This window comes from Hemicordylus capensis, chromosome 5 (genome assembly GCF_027244095.1).
Source record: "Hemicordylus capensis ecotype Gifberg chromosome 5, rHemCap1.1.pri, whole genome shotgun sequence".
Lineage (NCBI taxonomy): Eukaryota > Metazoa > Chordata > Lepidosauria > Squamata > Cordylidae > Hemicordylus > Hemicordylus capensis.
The window spans coordinates 123,432,883-123,455,524 of NC_069661.1; the positions used below are offsets into that span (position 1 = coordinate 123,432,883).

Genomic DNA, 22,642 nt, shown 5'->3' on the forward strand with positions numbered 1-22,642 from the left:
AGTTCATCTGGCATCCATGATGACACAACACATAAAGGGGGACCTGAACCAACTGGCAGACTGGCTCAGTTGGGAGGATCTGATGCCGGGTGAATGGGGTCTCAACCAGAAGGTGTTCTGACAAATAACTCAAAGATGGGAAGTTCCAGTGATGGATCTATTTGCGACACCTCAGAACACCCACCTCCTGAGATTCATCTCCAAGTTCCCCTGCAGGGAGGCGGAGGATACAGATGCACTGTCAGCCCAGTGGCCTGTGGTGTACTTTATGAAGTACAGTACCGCCTATTCAGCTGCCAGCAAGAGTTTTGAGACAAGTACGTCTACTAAGAGCTCAAGTGATACTGGTGGCTCTGTTCTGGCCCAGAAGGCCATGGTTTGCATTACTGTCAACTTCAGAACCATAGTTCTTAGCAGTAACAGAGGATCTATTCCTCCAAAGTCTGATCTAACACCCCAACCCGGGCTTGCTGCATGGAGACTGAGAGGTGACTATTAAAACAGAGTTATTCTGATAAAGTATTGGATACCCTCCTAGCCTCCAAAAGGTCAGCAAATAGGATCTATCAATGTACGTGGGGCGCATTTCTAAGATGTTTGGCCCTCCATTCTCTACCTTGTGGTGAGGCAGTTTCCCCTCTTCGAATCACTGCATTCTGTTCCAATACGGATTCTGTCTTTCAAGTTGGCCTTCCTCATAGCCATTACATCGGTGAGAAGGATATCAGAGCTTCAGGCACTATCCATCCACAAGTCATACTGCATATTTTCATAAGAGTCGGTTCGCCTTATACCAGATCCTTTCATCTAGCCAAAAGTGTAGTCCTCCTTCCATTGATCACAGGACAAGTTTCTTCCTTTATTCTGTCCTCACCCCAAGCATCCATTGGAAAAGGTGTGGCACAAGTTGGATGTTAGACAATGCCTCAAGAAATATATAAAGTGGTCCACACCTTTCTGCATCACAGATACCTTATTTGTTTAGTTCCTACCTCGATCCATGGGTAGGGCAGTAATCTCCTCTACCATTGCCAGATGGATCAGAGCTTGCATTGTGCTAGCATACGAGACGTAACATTTTCTTCTACTTACTTGTATCGTTGCACACTCCACAAGAGTGGCGGCTACATCCGCTGCCTTCTCAGTGAATGCTCCAGTCCATGAAATTTGTGAGGCAGCAACTTGGAAGAGTCCCTTGACCTTCACTAGTCACTATAAAATGGAAATGTATGCTTCAGCACAGACGGCATTCGGTAGACAGGTGCTACAGCAGGTGCTTCCCCAGGAGTACTCAAGGGCACTCTCTCCCAAGGTGATGTACACAGCTGTTGTATGTCCCACAGAGATGTCTTTGACCCCAGCAGCTGAGAATGGAGCATTGGTTCACTTACTGTGAAGGCTTCTTCTGGCTGTTGGAGTCAAGGACATTGGGCCCTCCTGGCTGAGCGCAGTTGGCTACCCATGAAACAGAAAAAATGTTAAACTTTTCATATCACACAGAAATTGTAGGGAACAAATTATTTGATGGACCCTGCCCCCCCCCCCCACCTCCGCATGCATATTGCATAGCTGGCACACAGTTATCAAAATTCCTTACTATTGTTATATGTATATATTTTTTGCTACAACAGAGTATGTTTTTAGTAGTAGCTTTCTCTACTTTGGCCTGAAAGAACTGAGGTAAGGCTATCCTCCTCAGGCTCTAGTAGGCATCTGTTCCTTTTAGCTAATTACCATGGTCCTGCCTAGGAGCACATGAAGAGGATAACCCATAGAGATGTCCTTGATTCCAGCAGCCAGAAGAAGCCTTCATGGTAAATGAACCAGTGCTCCTTTTTCTAAAGCAGATCAATTTCATTTCTCAACTGCTTGAGATTTTCACTTTTTTTGGTCTCCCTTTCTACTGTGTATGACAATGATTTACGGGAGTTGATCTGAATTAAACTATTGCATCAATCTAGGAGAATCCTAATATCCCAAGGCAGTTTCAGGCAAATATAGTATCTGTGAAAACCCAGAGTGTGCTTAAAACAAAACAGTGACTTTTAGGAGACTTGGAATGTTGATGTCTCTCTAATCAATAATTATTATGCTCTTTTCAGATTTACTATTTCCCATAGAAGATGAATATCCCAGTGTCTTAATTCTTGGAGTATTGCTCACCTTAAGGTATCTAATACCTTTATTGCAGCAGCAAGTGAAAGATACAAGTCTTAAAGGTAGTTTTGGTGTGATACGGAAGGAAATGGAAATTTCTCCCTCCTTAGACCAGCTCATACAGGTAGGAGTAGCACTGTAGATATTTAATACTCTTAGTTGATAAGCCAATCTTTTTCCTGTTTTGTAGTAGTTTTTAATGTATATGTTGGTTCTGAAATGCTCTGCTTCTTGTTACTTGAACTTGCTTGAGCTTAGATTAGGAAATTCTTGCTGCTCTTCCATTTATGCTATAACTTACAGCACACAATATTCTTGCAGTAGTTTTTGCTATCCCTCATTTTTGGGTCGTTCTTGACTTTTCAAGTTAACATGACTTTCTGTTTATACAAAATATTTCAGATTTGCAATGTTTACATGTTCAAGATTTTGGTATTTACTCCTGTGTAAATAAACCTATATTGTACTAAAGCTAGCACGTTCTGCAAATGAGATCAGAATATCTGAATAAGAGCCAAACTATATGCATACAATAGAAAATAACTGAAGTACAAATAGAAAAGTAAATCAAAATAACTTGTGTAGTGATCTTATTTATGTATGTTCTAAATTGGCCATTTTGGCATTCGTCTTGCAGTACTCCACTACACTAAAAACTTCTATTGAAAGCTTGGAGTATCCTCCAAAGCAGCGGAGCAGGGAGGGGGGAGGAATATGGAAGCCCACAGTACATGTAGAGAGGCATTCAAATACATGCACAGGAATCTCTGAATCCTAGACTAAGCATCCTTATTGAATCCTAGGTTTATGAATTGACTTTACATTATACTCAGCACCAGGATCATAATGTTGTGACTGGTGCCTTAGAACTATTGCAACAGCTTCTCAGAACACCACCTCCTGACGTCCTCCTTGCTCTGACTACTGAGGGTGGCATTGCACAAGTTAGTGTATCTAAAGATGAGACCACCAGCAGAAACCGCAGTGACAGCATAGTAGAACTTACAGGTAAGCTATAGATCTTGATTTCTCTCCCCACCCCCAAAGAATGTCTCCATAATAAATTACTGAAAAATCTAAAGTTAAAATTCTCAAGGATTATTCAATAGAATTCTGAATACAATATGCTTAATCAGAAGATCTAAATCACTTTCTGGATTAATTCCTTTAGCCTTTAGAACAGTGGTTCCCAATGTTGTGTGGCCCTAGTGGTAATTGGACTCTAGAAGATCTTGTTCATTAGCTCTTAACAAGAAATAAATTCTGTGGAGAATTCTATAATGCCACTAGATGTCAGTGTGGACCAATTAAAATTTTTTCAGTTGAAAGCCTTGCCCAGACACACTCTGTGTGAATTTAAGATAACTCAGCCAGTAGCTGGATACCTGGCAATATATCACAAGGGTCAATTTAAGACCTCTGTTTGAAGCAGAGACCTGCCCAGTTCCCATATCACAGAATTTATGATCCTTGCAGAGCAAACTCCAAGGACATTTCCAGTTCACAAATAAAGTCATCTTGGAATTTGTGTAAGCTCTGGAGCTACACCTGGAGTCAAAGAGTTAGAACACACTACCCTCTGGGGCTCTCTGGTTTCTTTGTGTGAGAGAGCAGTTTTTGGCAGAGGATGTAAAAAGCACAGACTGTTTTTTGCAATGTTTACTTAAGCTAAATAAAAGCATTATACAAGAAAGTTACATGAGCTAGCAAGGGGTGAGTGTTCAATGACTAATACATATATAGCATTGTAAAGAAGAAAGGACAGCCAGAGAGAAGGGGAGAAAGAGAGGAGAGAAACGGACAGGATGAGAGTAGAAGGGGATGGAATGAAAGAGAGCAGAGTCACAAATCTTGAAGAGGGCACACATATTGCCGAGTCCTTATGTGGCTTGATGAAATCTGGAGGCAGCTGGCTGGAGTTGATGAGAACATAGGCTATGGGTGTAGATGGGTCTTGGAATGCCTGTCTTGCACATAAAAATGTCTCCATACATATCACATGACCAGCTGTTCTCAAACCAGGGTGGCAAATCCAGAGAGTTTCATTGGCAAATCTTTATCAGTGCTTCGCTTGCTCAGGAAAGGGTCTCTATTTGTTCTACAGGGCAAAATGACCTCCAGATGTAAAACCAAGCCCACTTAGAATGGCAGTCTCTGGTCTTTTCTGTTTGAACTGCAAACACCTCAGAAGAGTGTGGGGAGCAGGGGAAGAAGAGATGGGAAAATATAGGAAGAAGGGAAATCAATCTATATGTCTTGCCAACTCAAGGCATTTGATTACAAGTTAAGCATAATACATGTATGTGCTTACAGAAGAAGTGCAGGCAATCAAAGCACTACAGTACTGTAAAACAACAGCAAACAAATCCCATTTGGCAGGCATTTTTCCAGGACCCAACAAGCTTACACAGAGTTCAGAATCTCCCCTTGATCAGGGAGTTTCTTGCTTCATGAACAGGTATCCTCACCACCTTAGGTGTTGGCCTGGTAGTGCTGATACAGATTCAGGCTAATCTAGTAAGCGCAGTTGTGAGGTGCCTCAAGCAGTAGTGTACTGGAGGGACGGAGTATAAATATTTTAAATGAATAAATAAAATAACGCCAACCTAGGGAGTTCCAGATGTTGCTGACCCACAACTCTGAACATAAGAACTATAACTCTGAGCTACAATAAATTGTAGCTGGGGGTGCTGGGTTGAGTTCAGCAACATCTGGAGGACCCCAGGTTAGGAACCATGCTTCTGGAGGGAGATAGCTCCCTCCTTGTGTTTAAAGCAAGCACAAAGAAGTCCAATGGGCACCTTAGAGAGTACAGTGAATTGATGCCACGATAAATCGGTTCTTCTTTGAGGTGACACAGGGCTCTTGTTGTGGTTTCTTTAAGTGTTGGTATCATGTGCTTAACTAAACTGGAATACAGGTAGAGTATATCTTATCCAGATTGCTTGGGACCAGCAGTGTTCCGGATTTTGGACTTTTCCAGATTTGGGAATCTTCTATATACAGCTATGTAATTCTGTTAGACGGGAGTCTAGAATTGGAGATGGAACTCTCACAAGAGCGCACGAGAGTTCCAGCGGTGAGAAACAATGGCGGCGGTGAGGAGGTGGACGGCTGAAGAGGCGAGCGGACAAGGCGGGAGGTCCCGGTGGCGGTGGGCGGGCAGCGGCAGAAGGGCCTGCAACCCAACATGCCATAACAATGTTGGCTGATACCCTTCCCTTGCGTGTGCCAAGTTTCCCATCTCAGAAAAAGTTTGCTTTTCAGCAGATCTTTCTGTTGAATTGTATACCCACTGACTCAATAAGTGGGTGTCTCCCAGTGCCAGTTTCCTATGTACAAAGTGAAGTTGAGGCATGGCAGGGAGGGACTTGGTGCCAGCGGGATGGCCCTGGTCCTGAGGAAGGTGGCTTGACTGCATTTTTAAAGTGAGCTGAGGCGGGTTTTTGTTTTTTGGTTACGGCGGGCGTGGTGTCCTGATTTTGGATGTCCGGATAAGGGATACCCGACCTGTATGTGAATTTAATTCTCTTATAGCTTTGCAAAGTGTCTTGGAAGGTTGCCTTGCATATTCCTGTTGATAAAATATTGCCTTATACTACAGTAACTCAGAGTAGCCCTTTTTGCAGTAGCAGCCAAAGAAGCTTTCAGTAGGCATGCTGACAGCCGTTTAGGCTTCAAACATAGATGGTTTAATGCTCTATTATATATACTGAAGTGAATAGTTTTTCCTTGCCTTTTACCTGTAGGATAGCTGTATAATTATTGTAAAAGCCTATAGCTAAATGCAGGAAAATGGAATTGATTAAAATATTTCTCCATTACTTCCTAAAATCTTACCAAATCATTAAAAAATGGTAAACAAAAACCATGGAGGATTGTGCTGGACTAATTTGCCCATGCAAAAAAAACAACCAACTTGCAGTATTAACAGTTTGCTGCTTTATATATTTATATATAATAATAATAATAATTTATATATTTATTTATTTATTCCTATTTGCAGAAGATAATATTTTAGAACATTATTCCTAACAGATTTATTCTTCTAACCTGCCTTTTGGAGACTTTTGGGAATTCCTTCTTGACATTCACTTTGATCCATACCTTGATTTGTTACTTTCTGTGATTTGCAGCTGAAGGGGTGTCTTCATGCAGTCCTGTTTTTTCCAGAAAACAAAAAGGTGATTATATATGAAATCAAAATCTGTGGCTTTACATTTTCTGATCTCCTTCATTTCTTTGACTTTTCATATTGGTTTTCATTAGCATTTCTTGATTGCCTCTTTAATTTCACAGTTGTCATTAAGAGAATTCTAAATGGTTTTTCTTGGCTTTTAACATAAAATCACAATTTCCCACTTTTTTTTTAATATCTTGCTTTTTGCTATTGTCAGTATGGCACTAGTCACTAGTACTAACCCTGTGACTTTGACTAAATGTCTGGCTCATGTATGAATACTGTTTTGCAATGGTACTTGTCTTTAGTGAACTGCACATATTCTTCTACCTACTTCAGGTTGTTAACTTTGATTTCAAATTCTGTGGTTTTTGCTTAATGCATGCCTTTGCATGACACATGGAAAATGCCTCTTTGTACATCATGTATCTTCAAACACAGCTATGCTTTCTGAAACTAAAAATTTGAATTTAATCTATTTTCACATGCTTTCAGCTCTTTATTTAATTGTTCATTTATGTTTAGAAATATCCTTCTATGCTTATTATTGCTACACTTAATATCAGAAATGTTTTCCCCACCTTAGATAGCAGATCTAGGTTACATTCCCTCCTGCCCTCACTCCCTAGTGTGTCTTGGCTTTTGTGCCATCTAGATAGTGGAGTGTTTTTGCCCCCTCAATATATTTCTTGAAGTGGATCAACACTGCTTGTTGCACATTATAATCTGGATCACTTGATTAGTCTGTAATGAACATAGGTTGATGTAGCAGATACTGCAGTGGGCTAGGAAATTGGATGATCTCTGGATACCTTGCAAGTCCTCTTTATTTTATGGTTTATTATGACTTTTCCTGCTTATTTCTGGGCAGTGGTCCATGCATGGATACTGATCTTCTCAAATAGAAAATAACCGTGCCTGTCTAGGAATATTTGTCCATCAACATAGACTCTTTTATCATTCAGAGTAGAGGACACCATCTACTTTTTGAAGACCTGGCAGAGGGGTAGTGCAAGCCATTCATTTTTTTAAAAATGGGATGTTTGTGAGAATTATTCTTTCTGAGTCTGGATCCATAGAACGGTGTGCCCAGCTCCAAATAACCAAGGGGGCTTTGGACTTAGGTTTTTTGAACAGCAGTCCCCATGGGGCATGGCAGACCATTTGTGAAACTTAAGGGACTTCCAAAAGCAGTTTGTTCTTTGGGTTTGCCTTTTTCTCACCACCCCTTGCCTTTCAGTGCAATATTGCACTGGCCATAAGCCCTTAGATGCACATAAATAAGCCCTTAGAATCCCAGCCCCTGTTGGACACCACCAGAGTTTTAAGTTGCTTATTTATAGTGTACCATCTGTGTCTCTTGGTAAAGAAAATGATGGCTTCAGTAAACTTGGTGAAAATCCTGGCTGCTACATCTATTCACAGCTAGCAAGATAAACTTGCTTCAGTCCTAAGGACTGATAGTGCAGGTGCCTGAAGAAGACAAAGAGAGATAAGGCCCCAGAAACTGAGTACAATAATCTTTATCAGCTTTCTCTCACCACAAATCTGGATGTAGAAAAAGTTGCAGAAAGTAAATAACAGGATACACCATTGTTCCTAAGGGTATGCAAAAACATGTCAAGCCTAAGAGAACTTGATTTATTACAAATACGACTACTTTTATTACAAATATGAATTATTGACATGGATAATATTTTAATTATTAAACATCCCCTACCCCCCTGCAAAGACCAAAGTTCTTTGTGTAGCTTCCTACAGCTCTGGAGGTAAGGGAGAAAAGAACCATCTTGTGGAATTTCCCCCATCTCTAGTGACAGCTATAAATTGCTAGTGTTTGTGGACCCGCACAGAGCATTACATTATTCTGAAAGATCCCAAGTAACTGCCCAACCCTTGTAACACTTTCCCCAAATCAGAAATATGTCTCCCTCCCCCTGGGAGAGCCAAGCAGGCAAATGTAGCCTGCAGATGTAGATTTATAAAACAGGCAAACCTATCATTCACTTATATCCTTGCCAAGTGCATGTTTTATATCTGCTATTACTGTTAAACATTGTACTGGCTTGTAGCCTCTACTCTCTTTCCCCATAATGGTATGTTCTTATATCTGAATAATATGACAACTGTCATCCTGCTGTATGTTAATTTTGATATATTTCTGTCTAAAACAACCATGTTTCCAAATTCATAGGAAGCTGCCGTATCCCAAATTAGACCATTGGTCCATCTAGCTTAGTATTGTCTACACGGACTAGCAGCGGTGTCTCCAGGGTTTCAGGCAACTCTGCCTGGAGATGCTGCCAGGGATTGAACCTGGGAACTTCTAACCACTGAGCTACAGCCACATCCCCCAAATTGCAAGTTAATGTAACTTTACGTGTTAGTCTGTAGTCTTTATATTGGTGGCACCTGGACACTTTTTCTCTCCTAAATTAAGTAATCGTAACAAAAACTATTCCCCTCTTTTTGTTGTTGTTGTAAGAGTTGTCTGAGTTCCTCATGGTAGTTTCATATGGCAGTAGTCAGAATAAACATCCTTCAAATACTACTTGCTGTTCCAGTTCCTACCTACTTCCCTGCCTAAAGCTGAATTGCAAACATAGTGGTCATTGATAATTTACCCACAGTAAAGTTGTTTAACTGCTTAGAATTAGAAGACCTACACTGCAAGTCTGTTATACAGGCGGCATAATCAGTTTCCGATTCATGGGGTGTTCATGCATGACATATGATGTAGCTCTTTGCAATCAATCAATCAATCAATCAATCAGTCAATTTTATTACAGTCTTAAGCCAACTAATAGCTCTTTGCATGGATCTTAGATTCTTGCTCTCTACCTGTTGCACTCTCGTGGACTAGGACTCTTGGATGCTTGCCAATCCATCCACTAGGAGGCAGGTTCTTCTGAAGAAAGACTGGTTTCTATGTGGAAAGGTGGCACCTACCATATCATCTCTGGAGCCAGACTTTCACCTGCCTTGACAGTGAATGAATGTCAGTTCATTTCCTGGCTAGAGTGTCTGGCTGAAGCCAGCCCCCCCGCCCCCCAAATTTTATTTTGGGTTGTCAATATAATGGGTATGTATTTGTTTACTGTAGGGCAACTTCTTTTATGAAAAGCTTTTGTTACCTGTTGCATTCATGTTAATAGACTTGAGTTTCAAGCTTAGCATCCTTGTGTTTCTTGTTTTAAAATTAATAATTGGAAAAACAAACAAAAAAGAACAGGAAAAATGGCTCTTTTAATAATCAGAAAAAAGCCTCTAAATATTTATATCCTGGCATATCAAGGGGGAATTTGTTTGCAAAACTGGATCCTCACCAATGTATTCCCCAGTGTCTGGGACTTACCTTAGCCGGGCTCAGCTGAGATGCAATCTCCCACTGCACTATGATGATGCCATCTTTCTCCGCGGAAAGAGTGACAACAACTGTCCTACCACTGCCCGAGCATGAGACACCAGCAAAGGGATAGGCATGCGCCCTAATGTCCAGCTAGTCAGCGGGTGGGCGAGGTTGGTTTAATGCACAGCTTCCTGGCTGCAAGGGAAAAGGGATCCTACTGCTTGCCTGAAAGCCCATTAGCAAGTGGAAGGGGCAAGATGAGGCTTTCAATGAGGGATGAGGCCTTGGCCCACAGGCCAGCAGGGGATTGGCAAGGCAACCGGGGGGTAAATCCAAAAGGGTGGCAGGATCAGGGAAAACTGCACAGTATGAACAAGTATTTAGAGTCTTGCACCACTGAGGAAGGTTGGTGGGGATAGGTTGGTGGGGATAGGCAGGTGAAAGAGACACCTTTTAAAGTGATGGTTCTCTTATATTTAGCAGGGGGAGAGCAATTGTCACTATCCACCCCAGCACAGCATCACTCCAGTTGCTGCTTACCTTATGTTTCTTTTTAGATTGTGAGCTCTTTGGAGATGGGACCATCTTATTTATGTTGTGTTTGTTTTTCAATGTAAACTACTTTGAGAACTTTGGTTGAAGACAGCTAAATATATATTTGTAGCAGGTGGAAGGCGAGCCTTGGTCTCCGAGGGAGGAGCAAGGCGTACTTTCTCCCTGGCTTGTGGAGGAGAAAACTGGGTGACTTAATCCCCTCCTCACACTTCTACAAGGTGTACAAGGACCAAGTGACACGGGGTGGGGTGGGGGAGAGCCAGAAGCACAGGACTTTACACCCAGATAGTAGTCTTGAAAGTCAACGTGAGATTCTGGACAAGCTGCTTGGAATGGTGCAGCCTATCGTCTGTTCTCTTGACCCTTGCCCGACATGGCTTATACTATCTGGTGTGTGTGTGGGGGGGAGTTGTTGTAGAAGGCCTAGTAGATTTCATAAATGCTTCTCTGAGGGAGGACAGGATGCCTTCTTGCCTTAAGGAGGCAATTATTTGACCTCTTTTGAAGAAGCCTGCGTTGAATCCCTCATTGTTAAGCAACTATAGGCCTGTCTCCAATCTTCTGTGTTTGGGCAAGGTAATTGAGCGCGTGGTGGCCTCCCTTTTCCAGGCAGTCTTGGGTGAAACTGATTATCTAGACCTGTTTCAGACTGGCTTTCGGGTGGTCTATGGGTTGGAGACTGCCTTGGTGAGACTGATGGATGATCTCCAACTGGGAATTGACAGAGGAAGTGTGACTCTGTTGGTCTTTTTGAACCTCACAGCGGCTTTTGATACTATCGACCTTAGTATCCCTTCTGGAGCATCTGAGGGGGTTGGGGGTGGGAGGCACTACTTTGCAGTGGTTCCACTCCTACTTCTTGGACAGATTGCAGATGGAGTCCTTCAGGGCTCCGTATTGTCCCCAATGTTGTTTAACATCTACATGAAATCTCTGGGAGAGATAATCAGGAGATTTGGTGCAGGGTGTTATCAGTATGCTGATGATCTCCAAATCTTTTTCTCTGTGTCAGCATCAGGAGAAGGCAAAGCCTTCCTAAATTCCTGCCTGGAGGCAGTGATGGGCTGGATAACAAACTGAGACTGAATCCAGATAAGACAGAGAGGTACTTATTGTGCAGGGTTGGAACTCAGGAGATTATTTTGATCTGTCAGTTCTGGATGGGGTCACACTTTCCCAGAAGGAACAGATATGCAATCTGGGGGTGCTTCTGGACATAAACCTCTCCCTGGTGTCCCAGGTTGAGGCAGTGGCCAGAGCTGCATTTTATCAGCTCCGGCTGATATGCCAACTACATCCATTTCTTGAGATAAATCACCTCAGAACAGTAGTACATCTGCTGGTCACCTCCAGACTTGACTACTGCAGTGTGCTCTATGTGGGGCTACCCTTGTACATAGACCAGAAACTGCAGTTGGTCCAGAATGCAGCAGCCAGGTTGGTCTCTGTGTCATCTCGGAGAGACCATATCACCCCATCTTAAAAGTTCGACACTGGTTGCCAATAAGTTTCCGGGCAAAATACAAGGAAGCATAATACTTGTTTATAACCTATAAAGCCCTAAACAACTTGGGCCTAGGGTATTTAAGAGAATGTCTTCTTTGCTATGAACCACACCACCCATTGAGATCACCAGGAGAGGTTCGTCTGCAGTTACCACTGGCATGTCTGGTGGCTACTTGGGGATGGGCCTTCTCCATTGCTGCCCCAAGGCTTTGGAACATGCTCCTTGCTGAAATAAGAGCCTCCCCATCTCTTACAATTTTTAAAAAGGCAATCAAGACACATTTGTTCACTCAGGCTTTTAATTAGATACTGTTTTAATAGTTTGATTATTTTTATTAGTTTTAACATTTTAAGTTTTAAATTGTAATGTTTTTATAGTTTTGTTGTAAACCACCCACTTGCAAAGACTTGCGTTTTGGGCGGTATACAAATATGTTAAATAGCTAAAGAACATGGTGCTCGCCTTGATTCATAGAACCGCAAGCACAGATTCCACTGCAGAACTTGCTTTTCAACAAAAGTTCTCAAAGTAGCTTACAAACATAAATGATTAAATAAATGTCTCCCTGTCCCCAAAGGGCTCACAATCTAAAAAAGAAGCCTGAGATGGACATCGGCAACAGCCACTGGTTGGATGTTGTCCTGGGAATGGATAGGGACAGATGCTCTACCCCTGCTAAATAAAGAAAATCACCAATTTTAAAAGGCTCAGCTACAGCATTTTACAGTCCAAGCATTTCCCAAACAGGTGATTAGAGCTCTGATCACCTATTTGGAAGGGCAAAAGGGAATGGTCACAGTTTTGTGGCATGGGGTTTTGATCCAAATTTTTGCCAAGAAACTTAAAATACACTTATGCAAATTTGTACATTTCTTGTAGCTACTTGTTCTTTTATTGAAGTTTTAAAATATGTTTTTGCATTGCTCGAGTAAGTATTGTTATGGTTCTGATGAACTTCTGATTTATCCAAATCATTGGTCTTTACTGACATAACTATCCTCTGTCCATTATTGTTCACTCTCTTTTAGGTGCTGTCTATTGTATTTTCTCACTCACATATATAATTTGAATATTATACAGAGTAGATAATTGAGTTGTTGAAAGTATGTAATGTTACAAGTTGTGTAAAATCTAAACAAATTACTCCATTGATTATCAGCTAAAGTGCTTCTAGGAGAAGAAGCTTTGGAAGATGATTCTGAAACAAGATCTGAGGTCAGCAATACAAGTTTTACAGGTAGATTAATTTTTATTTTATTAAACATAATTGAAAATCTGTTCATCCATTGCTGTTCTAATGAGTCATGACAGTGTGACTGATTAAACTCTTTTCCAAAGCTAAAAATTTATATTTCATGTTACATATGTTTATGTTAATCTCAAAATTTACAGATTTCACAGATGAGACTCTGGTGAAAAAATGCATATGCTTTACATATCGCCAATGCATCAACCTAGTTTTAGGGTGTTGTTTGTATGATTTTTTTTTCTCTGTAGTGTGTCTCTGATGCATGTATATCCCTGAGGTCATAGGATAATATCTTTTATATGGGAAAAATCAATATAACTGCTAAAAGGCACTGTCAAGCCTGGGTGGTTTTTTGTTTTGCTGTGGTATGGATTTGTCATACATAAGGGTAAGGGGAGCAATTGATGTGAGCATTTAGAACAGATAACTGGGTGGAGTGGGGAAGATAGCTGACTGTCCTTGGCTTCCTGCTGATACTAATTAAGAAAGAACAGCTAGCTACTCAGGCAGAAGTGTGTTTGTGCGTGAGCCTGTGTGTGTGTACACACACTGCCTACTCCCATAGCTGACGCTTTGGAAGACAGTGATGTGTCTTGCACTCAATTGCTGCTCAGGCTAGCTGGTTCCTCTGTTCTTCTCCAGCTCCTGTCTGTCTGTGTGTAACACACACACACACACACACACACACACCCCTCTTGACCACTGCCACGGCTGCATACAGCCCAGCACCTTGCTACTGAGCTAAGCAGTATAGTGGAAGCTCAGTTGTTTCTTCTGTCCACACTTCCTTCTTGTAAGCACACAAGAATGTAGGACTCGTTGAAAGTACATTTGGCATGTTGGTGCTGTGTAGCACAGTTGGGGGGAAGCACTACGCAGGATAACGCCTAGGACAGTCAAGTTGTCAACCTCATCATCTGACTGCTTTGGACTTGCAGCATCTTCTTACTTGACAGTTCTTCTCATCAGTGTTTTCTCTAATAGGGATTCCCAGATGTTGACTACAACTCCAATAAATCCCCAAGGAAAAGCCACTGCAGCGGGGATTCTGGGAGTTGTAGTCAACAACATCTTGGAATCCCTGTTAGAAGGAACACTGCTTCTCATCCTGGTTGCAGACCAGGCACTGGCTTATGCAGTGATGCACCTTCCCTTACCTCTTCTTTCCTCTCTGCAGTCAGACAGATCCGGTTAGTGATAGGGATTTTGTGATACCTATCCTCCAATACAGCCGATGGAAGTGCATTAAAGCATACAAGGGAGAAAGCCCTTCTCTGGTTAGTTAAGCTCATTAAATAGTGGGCTGGTTTAGGGTAGTTTGTAACAATTTCTGACAGGTTTTTAGCAATCTGGAGTCTCTTCGCTCCTGGGTAAATGTCTGGGTAGTGTCTTAGTGAAACTACTGCCCACCTGACTAGGCCTTCTGCCAGGGACTCCTGATCAAATTCTTCTGTTATATTTGGAGTGCTTCCAACAAAAGTCAGATTTCTCTTCCCCAAGGTCAGATTGACGTTTTGTAACAGCCCCAGCAGGGGGAGTATATTTCTGTTGAAGCAAGGGGAGGGCTTGAAAATTTGTATGGGCATAATGCCAAATTTCTTAAGGTGCTAACGACATTGAAATAAATTATCAGGAGCCTTGCGGGTTTTTAATATAACTTTTTTTTTTTTTTGGTAATAAGTACCTCTTGGTAGCAAGAAAAGAGATCTCATAGATAGTTGTGAAGCATTACAGCTTAACAAAAGACACAAAGACTGAGCAACTTGTTGATATGAATCCCAGCGTTTCCCATGCAAGTCCCCATGGGGAATACACAATACAATTTGATTCCTCTGCAGAACACGAGATGTTTTGATACTGCCAGAAACTGCATCTCAATTACTCAAATGATCAGTAGAAGAATGCTTCACTCGGGAGGCAGGTTTATAGTTAACTAAATCATTTGAGCGAATGTATAACACGGAGCGTTGGTTCACTCCCTTCATGCCACTCCTTAATAAATCAATTGCCTTATACAGGGTTTCAAGATTATCCTCCATTATGCAAAGTTTTTCAAAGACTTTAAAACTTATTTCAACCATAACAAAAGCCTGTCTGGAAAGCATCTCAAATATGCCTTTATCTAGTTATTCAGCAGGATGCTGTAAATTACCTTGTAAGGAGGGAGTTGGATCTGGTGGTAATGCTTGTTCTTCTCCAGCAAACAATTCCAAGGTTGAAAATCTTTTATTTGTGGGAAGAGAGGTTATAGTATAAGCCAGCTCCTTATTTGCCCAGAAACGATCTAATTTGAACTGTTTTCCTGCCTGGGCGTCCAGTGGTTGTTGGTGAACACAATCTTTTCTTTGGACCCATATCTCAGCTGGGCTAGGATCCCAAAGCATAAAAGAGGGCAGCAGCAGCTGGTGGCAATCTCAATCAAAACGGACCACTCTTATCACATCCAAGGAGAGGGTAATAGCAGTAAGATAATAAAATTTAACTAAAACAAATTAAATAAAACATTAATCGGCAGATACACTCTGGAGCATTTGGCTGGAGCTACTGCCTCACCACCATCTTTGCTCTTCCCCTCATGGTCTGTTGTAAACTGCCCAGAGACATTCATTTGGGGCACATATAAATATACTAAATAAATTTAGTGTATATTCAAATATTCTAAAAAAATAAAATAAAATGAGCTATTTAATCTACTTCAATTCTTGGTAAGACAGTAGTTCTAAACACTTTATCTCTTGTTTTCATGGTGTTGATGTTTAAAGCAAAAATTGAATATGCTGAATGTTTGCCAGCAATGGCAAGATGGTGTGTGGAATGATAAAAATGTTTCAACATGCACCTTTGGTGTGCTGTAGTGTGTTAAGCTGGAAGGAGCCGTTACCAAGGATTGAGTTACTGGTCAACGGCTGTTTAGATAAAAGTGTGAAGAATTGGTTAGGGATGTGCTGCTATTATTGACTCATTGTAAGACTCTTAACTTATTATCATTTTATCTGGTAGGCAAATAATGTTTACATGTTTTCCTGCATCTTTATGGGTTTCCCTTACTCTTTTCAGCTTCTATGAATAGTGAGCTAGCCAATGAATTAACTTCGTCATCAGGCGTGTCAACAGCTGCGTCAGTAGGAAGCTCAGTAGCTGATTCATCAGGGCATGACATCATAACTGAGCAGCCACGTTCTCAGCACACATTGCAGTCTGAGTCGGACTTGACAAGTTCTACTAACAAAGAAGATGCTGACGATAGTGGCGGTAGCAGAAGCTCCAGTCAAATCAGTGCTGTCCAGTCAGACCCTACAGGAGACATAAATGATGGCACTCAGGCTTCCTCTCCCATCAGTGACAGCTCTCAGACGACTACAGAAGGCCCAGATTCAGTTGTTACACCTTCAGACAGTTCTGAAACTGTAAGTGCTCAACCAGGGTGTGGAATTCCAAGTGACCACTGATAAGTCTTCTTCATTGTATCTCATAGTTTCTCAATGGAGGATCCAGACTTGCATATATGTGCTTTTTATCTTCTGCAGCACTGTTAACAGATTTACATTTTTGATAGCTTGACATCATTTTAACACTTCAACTGTAGCTTCTACAGTGAGGGAAATAAGTATTTGATCCCCTGCTGATTTTGTCCGTTTGCCCTCTGACACAGAAATGACCAGGCTATAATTGGAATGGTAGGTTTATTGTAGCTGTGAGAGACAGAATAACAACAAACAAACCCTCAAAAGCCCAGTGCCCAAAAGTCAGCAATGGATTTGCATTGTAGTGAGGGAAATAAGTATTCGATCCCCTATCAACTAGCAAGATTTCAGGCTCCCAGGTGTCTTTTCACTATATGCAGGTAACGAGCTGAGATGAGGAACACCCTCTGTAAGGGAGTACTCCTAATCCCAGCTTGTTACAGTACCTGTATAAAAGACACCTGTCCATAGAAGCAAGCAATCACTCAGCTTCCAAACTCACCACCATGCCCAAGACCAAAGAGCTGTCTAAGGATGTCAGGGACAAGGTTGTAGACCTGCACAAGGCTGGACTGGGCTACAAGACTATCGCCAAGCAGCTTGGTGAGAAGGTCACTACAGTTGGCACGATAACTCGCAAATGGAAGAATCACAAAATAACTGTCAATCTCCCTCGGTCTGGGGCTCCATGCAAGATCTCACCTCGTGGAGTTGCAATGATCATGAGAACGGTGACAAAGCAGCCCAGAACTACACAGGGGGAACTTGTCAATGATCTCAGGGCAGCTGGAACCCTAGTCACCAAGAAAACAATTGGTAACACACTACGGCGTGAAGGACTGAAATCTTGCAGTGCCCGCAAGGTCCCCCTGCTCAAGGTAGCACATGTACAGGTCCGTCTGCAGTTTGCCAATGCACATCTGAATGATCCAGAGGAGAACTGGGCGAAAGTGTTGTGGTCAGATGAGACCAAAATTGAGCTCTTTGGCATCAACTCAACTCGCCGTGTGTGGAGGAGGAGGTATGCTGCCTATGAGCCCAAGAACACCATCCCCACCGTCAATCATGGAGGTGGACACATTATGCTTTGGGGGTGTTTTTCTGCTAAGGGGACAGGACACCTTCACCGCATCGAAGGGACGATGGACGGGACCATGTACCGTCAGATCTTGGGTGAGCACCTCCTTCCCTCAGCCAGGGCATTGAGAATGGGTCGTGGATGGGTATTCCAGCATGACAATGACCCAAATCACACAGCCAAGGCAACAAAGGAGTGGCTCAAGAAGAAGCACATGAAGGTCCTGGAGTGGCCCAGCCAGTCTCCAGACCTTAATCCCATAGAAAATCTGTGGAGGGAGCTGAAGGTTCGGGTTGCCAAACATCAGCCTCGAAACCTTTCTGACTTGGAGAGGATCTGCAAAGAGGAGTGGAACAACATCCCTCCTGGGTTGTGTGCAAACCTGGTGGCTAACTACAAGAAACGTCTGACCTCTGTGATTGCCGACAAGGGTTTTGTCACCAAGTACTAAGACATCTTTTGTGAAGGGATTGAATATTTATTTCCCTCACTACAATGCAGATCCATCGCTGACTTTTAGGCACTGGGCTTTTGAGGGTTTGTTTGTTGTTATTCTGTCTCTCATAGCTACAATAAACCTACCATCCCAATTATAGCCTGGTCATTTCTGTGTCAGAGGGCAAACGGACAAAATCAGCAGGGGATCAAATACTTATTTCCCTCACTGTATATGTCTTTGGTAACTTACCTGTAAACCTGTTAGGCAACTAGACTGAGTAGTGAGCTAGTTTAGCCCGAACTCTGGGTAGATGCATCATGCCTCTTGTATCATCCCCACTTATGGTCCTTAAAACCTCTCCCCGATCCTTGGGTACTCATTGGGGTGAAAAGGACCAAGATTAATCACTGTTCTTCTTGCCATTGCTACCCCTTTAAATTAAAGGGTGAGAGCAACTGTAGTATAACTTTCCAGGCAACGTGATGCTGGCTGGACATAGAAAGTTGTTAAGCTTAATGTTAGAGGAAAGGGAAACGGTGGAATGAAGTGTGTAGTTGCTGGGCAATGCAGCAAGAATCTTGTTTTTAGATTTAGAATCAGAAACAGCACAGCTATCTTTCAGTTTTGTATAATTTTGAATAATAGTGAATAATGTGTATCAGGTATTCATGCAGAGACTGGAATTCAATTTAAACTTGATACCTACATGATTTTAGCTTGCATTCAGACATGCCAAACAGATTTCATTCACATAGCATTTAACTCTGGTAGCCCCATAAGTGCAGTAGCTTATTTTAATAGGATGCCATGTATGTAACTAATTACTGGATCTTGAGGGGGCATTTCAGTGTCTATTTGCATCATCAGTCCTATACAAATATTTACTTTTGTTGGCTTAAAGAGTAATTTTAAAAATCAAAGGGAGTAAATGCATTACTTTATTTAACAAAGCTGCTTGTTCATATGTCTTATTAAACTGTAGACATGGCAAAGCTCCAATAACAGTAAGAGCTAATTGATATTCAGTTTGTTCACCAATAAGAGAAATGTTAATCACTTCCTTGGTGGAAAGTGGTAAGTTGTCCAGCTATAACTAGATGTTAGTAATAGATGTTCAAAGAATGGAGGTGGGGAGAGGAAAGGCCAATTGTTGTATACTTTCTGCTCTCCTAAAGTCTCTAAGAATTGTACCTGAAAACCTGATTTTTCTTTGCAAGAGTCATTTTTAATTGTTTAAAAGTGTATTTATTACATACATACATGTTTGCATACATAAAATACAGTTTGGGGATTCAATCTCTGTAATACACTCTTCTGATCAAGGGATGAAGCTTTTAGTGGCAGTGTAGCAAAAACAACCCCCACAGTTCCCCAGACATAAAAATCCCTTCCATAATAGCCACTCTTGATTTTGTAGGAGCTTTACACAAACCTATGCATGTTTACTCATAAGTAAGTTTTCCTGAGTTGAATTAGATTTACATTGTAGCAAGTGAGTTTAGGATTGCTATAAAGTGTTCACGTCAGTCCTTAAGGCTTAGCTAATCTCTCATGTGCACAGCATGTGTATTAATGTGCAAGCTCTGGCTGGGTCCAGGTCCCTGGTAATTGGAATCAACCCGTTTGGCTCATGAAGTTCATTTCTTAAACAGTAAAGTAACGTTTCCTCTTCTCTGTTTCACTTTTTGCTCTGACTACTCTTGTCTGGCACTAACCTAGGCGAGGTAACTGCTATGTCTGTTCACATCATGGAAGGAGCATTTTTCCATTTTTACACAGAGACCATACAAAAGGCAGTCATTGGTACTTATTTCCACCTCTTAAGAACTGATTGGACATACTGCCCCCACCCCACTTCTCTTTCCCTAAGCCGAGAGAATTAAAAAGTGGCTTTTTCGTGATTTTATCACCTCTTTTACCTTAAAATAAAAAAAAAAAAAGAACATTGTCCCCCATGGTTTAGCAAAAAGCATTTTAAGGGTGACATACAGGCTTGATCTGGGTCAAGATAAAGTCTGTGACAAATACTGTGCAGTTAGGAGTTGGTTTGTTTCCCAGTAGCCCTTGCTGAGTTGTGTGAGGTGAAGTAAATAGACTATGTCCAGAACTGTTGTAGTTGCAAGGATTAAATTCCCTCCCTCTATGATGAGTCCCCAGTTCAGATACTCTACTGCTTGGCTGCTTCTCGGTTGCTGCAGTCAAAGCCATCTCGATGGGTTATCCCCCCTCGCGTGCTCCTGGGCAGGACTATGTAAATGAGCTAAAAAAGGAAGCCTTAAGAGCCTGGCGGGGGGGTGACCCCATCCAGTTCTTTCAGTCCAGCGTTGCTCCTGGCAGTTCCTCTTTATCTTCCTCCTGCCCTTTCCGCTTGAACTCGTCTCTCTTCCATTTCCCTAACGTTAACCTGTTGGTTTCTTCTCTCCTCTTCTTCCATCCACAGACCTTTTAAAAACAAAAAAACCAAAAAAAACACCTCTATCCTTTCCGACCTTCCTCCACCCCCCCTTCCCTCCTGTGTATGGAGCACGTGGGGCGCATTAGGACCATCTGCATCCCTGTGGGACGACCCCCAGCCTAATTCCTGGTGGGATCCAGACCCCCCAGTGCGCTGCTCCCGCCAGCGTCCTTGTCGGCAGCCGAAGAGCCTTCCGACCAGACGCAAGAAAACACGCTCGTTAGTCTTCCTCCAGAGGTGCTTGAGACATGGACCGTTACAAGAGAAGCCTCCATTAGTCCCCCACCGGCAGGTCACATGACGCCGAGTGCCACGGCAGTGAGGACTGAGAAGCAGCATTTGGCGGCAGAGGACTTCCGTGTCGGCTCCAGCAGCGGCTTCCATTTCCGTCGGAAGCGTCCCCTGGCTAATCCTCCCCCGACCCAGGCTGAGATACGGGTTTTGGGTGGAGCAGCGGCAATGGTGACAGCAAGAGCAACGCTAGGGTTGGAGGACAAACAAACAGACGCCCAGGCTGAAACGCCAGTGAAGAAGCTGACTTCCTCCTCACACAAATGGCCAGCACAGCAGTGAGCCAGGGGGAGGAGGATTCTGGCACAGGCCTCTCCATCTCAGCCCCTGCTCTGCCCAAATAAGTCCCCTCCCCCCGCCCGGAGTGGCAGGTGTGGTTCCGCAACACCATTGTAGAGACAGTATACCAGTTGAAACCGCCTAAGAAGGGTAAAAAATCTAAAAAACATAGACTTCCTCCTTCATCCTCTGAAGAGTCTTCACCAGAGCCATCTCCCAAAAAAGCCAAATATAAAAAGAAACACACCAAGCAGGCTACTAGCAAAGGGGTCCTTAAAAGCAAATTCAAGTAAACACATTCTTCGGACCTTTCTGGGGCAGAATCAGTAGACCCCACCTCTCAGGTCCTTGCTCCCCTTAAAATAAAAAAGCTTGCAGTCTCTATTTCTGGACACTATGATGACTCAGTGGGGATTCTAGGGGGCATGGGTGAGGACACCTTGGGGATCCTAGGAGGCACGGGTGAAGGTACCCAAGGTCTTGGCATAGCCCACGGTAAGGAGGATGGGGAGTGGTCAGGAGCAGAAGAACTGGAAATAGCACAGGTCTCTCAGCACCACTTTGTATCTGACGATTTTGACCCCTTAATGACTAAGGTCCTCTCTACCATCTGCAATCTAAACTGACCCCAGAAGCTGCTCCCTCTGGGAAAGAGGACCTGGTTTTTCCTAAGGCCAGACCAAAAGACATGGTATTGCCTATGCCTGACTGTTTTTCTGATACAATTAAACAGGAATGGTCCCTTTCAGCCATGTGCAAGAAATCACTGGCTGCCATGACTTGCTTCTACTCTTTTCAACAAGAACTGGCTGACCTTCTCAAAACTCCCAGTACGGATGCCCCAGTGGCGCAAGTGGTGTCGGGGTCTCTTGATTTCTTGCGATGGAGAAGCAGCCCTAAAAGATCTCGCCGACAGGAAGGTGGAACTGACTATGAGGAAAGTACATGACAATATCTCACTGGTGATCTGGGCATCGGCAGCAGCGTCCATGGAGGTGAGGGCCAGCCTCCTGTGGCTGGATGATTTGCTGAACAACCTGCCTTCAGACCCAATACGCCTGAGACAACAACTGATCAAGCTCCAGAAGGCACAAGCCTTTGTGGCTGTTGCCACGCTGGACTCAATAAGATTAGCATCCAGAGCCTCTGCGGCTGCAGTGGTCAGAAGACGCCACCTCTGGCTTAAATCCTGTCAGGCGGAAGCAACTTTCAAGTTGAACTTAACAGCAGTCCCCCACGACAGCTCCAAACTGTTTGGTGAGGTGGCACTCAAGGGCGTCTACGTGGAATCTCGGGACAAAAGGAAGGTTTTGCCCTCCACCCTGCGGCGGGGAGAAAGGGAAAACTTTCAAAGACCCACTCAGTCCTTTTGTTCCTTTCGCCCCTTCTACAAAGGCTGGGACAGAGAAAGCAAGCCGCAGCGCGGATCATGGCCCCGTCAATGCTTCCCTAGATACTCGGGGAACAGGCAGAACTTCAGTCAATCAAAGCAACGGTTCTGACTCGGGCCCAGCGGTCCTCAGAGGCCGTCTCTCGGACTTCTGCCATGCCTGGGAGCAGTTGACAACAGACAAATGGCTCCTCAATGCAATCCAGTCGGGCTGCAGAATAGAACTGAATGGTCCCCCACACTCTCGCT

General features: G+C 43.0%; 1 protein-coding gene across 2 annotated transcripts in view; it reads left to right on the forward strand.

Moving 5' to 3' along the window:
* HTT (huntingtin) overlaps positions 1-22,642 on the forward strand; it is a 235,476-nt gene that overhangs the window by 33,780 nt on the left and 179,054 nt on the right. For both annotated transcript variants that reach the window (XM_053251882.1, XM_053251883.1), the window contains exons 8-12: positions 2,103-2,281; positions 2,961-3,165; positions 6,294-6,341; positions 12,908-12,985; positions 16,055-16,404. In XM_053251882.1, coding sequence (XP_053107857.1) covers positions 2,103-2,281; positions 2,961-3,165; positions 6,294-6,341; positions 12,908-12,985; positions 16,055-16,404 — 860 coding nt within the window. The remainder of the gene's footprint in view (positions 1-2,102; positions 2,282-2,960; positions 3,166-6,293; positions 6,342-12,907; positions 12,986-16,054; positions 16,405-22,642) is intronic.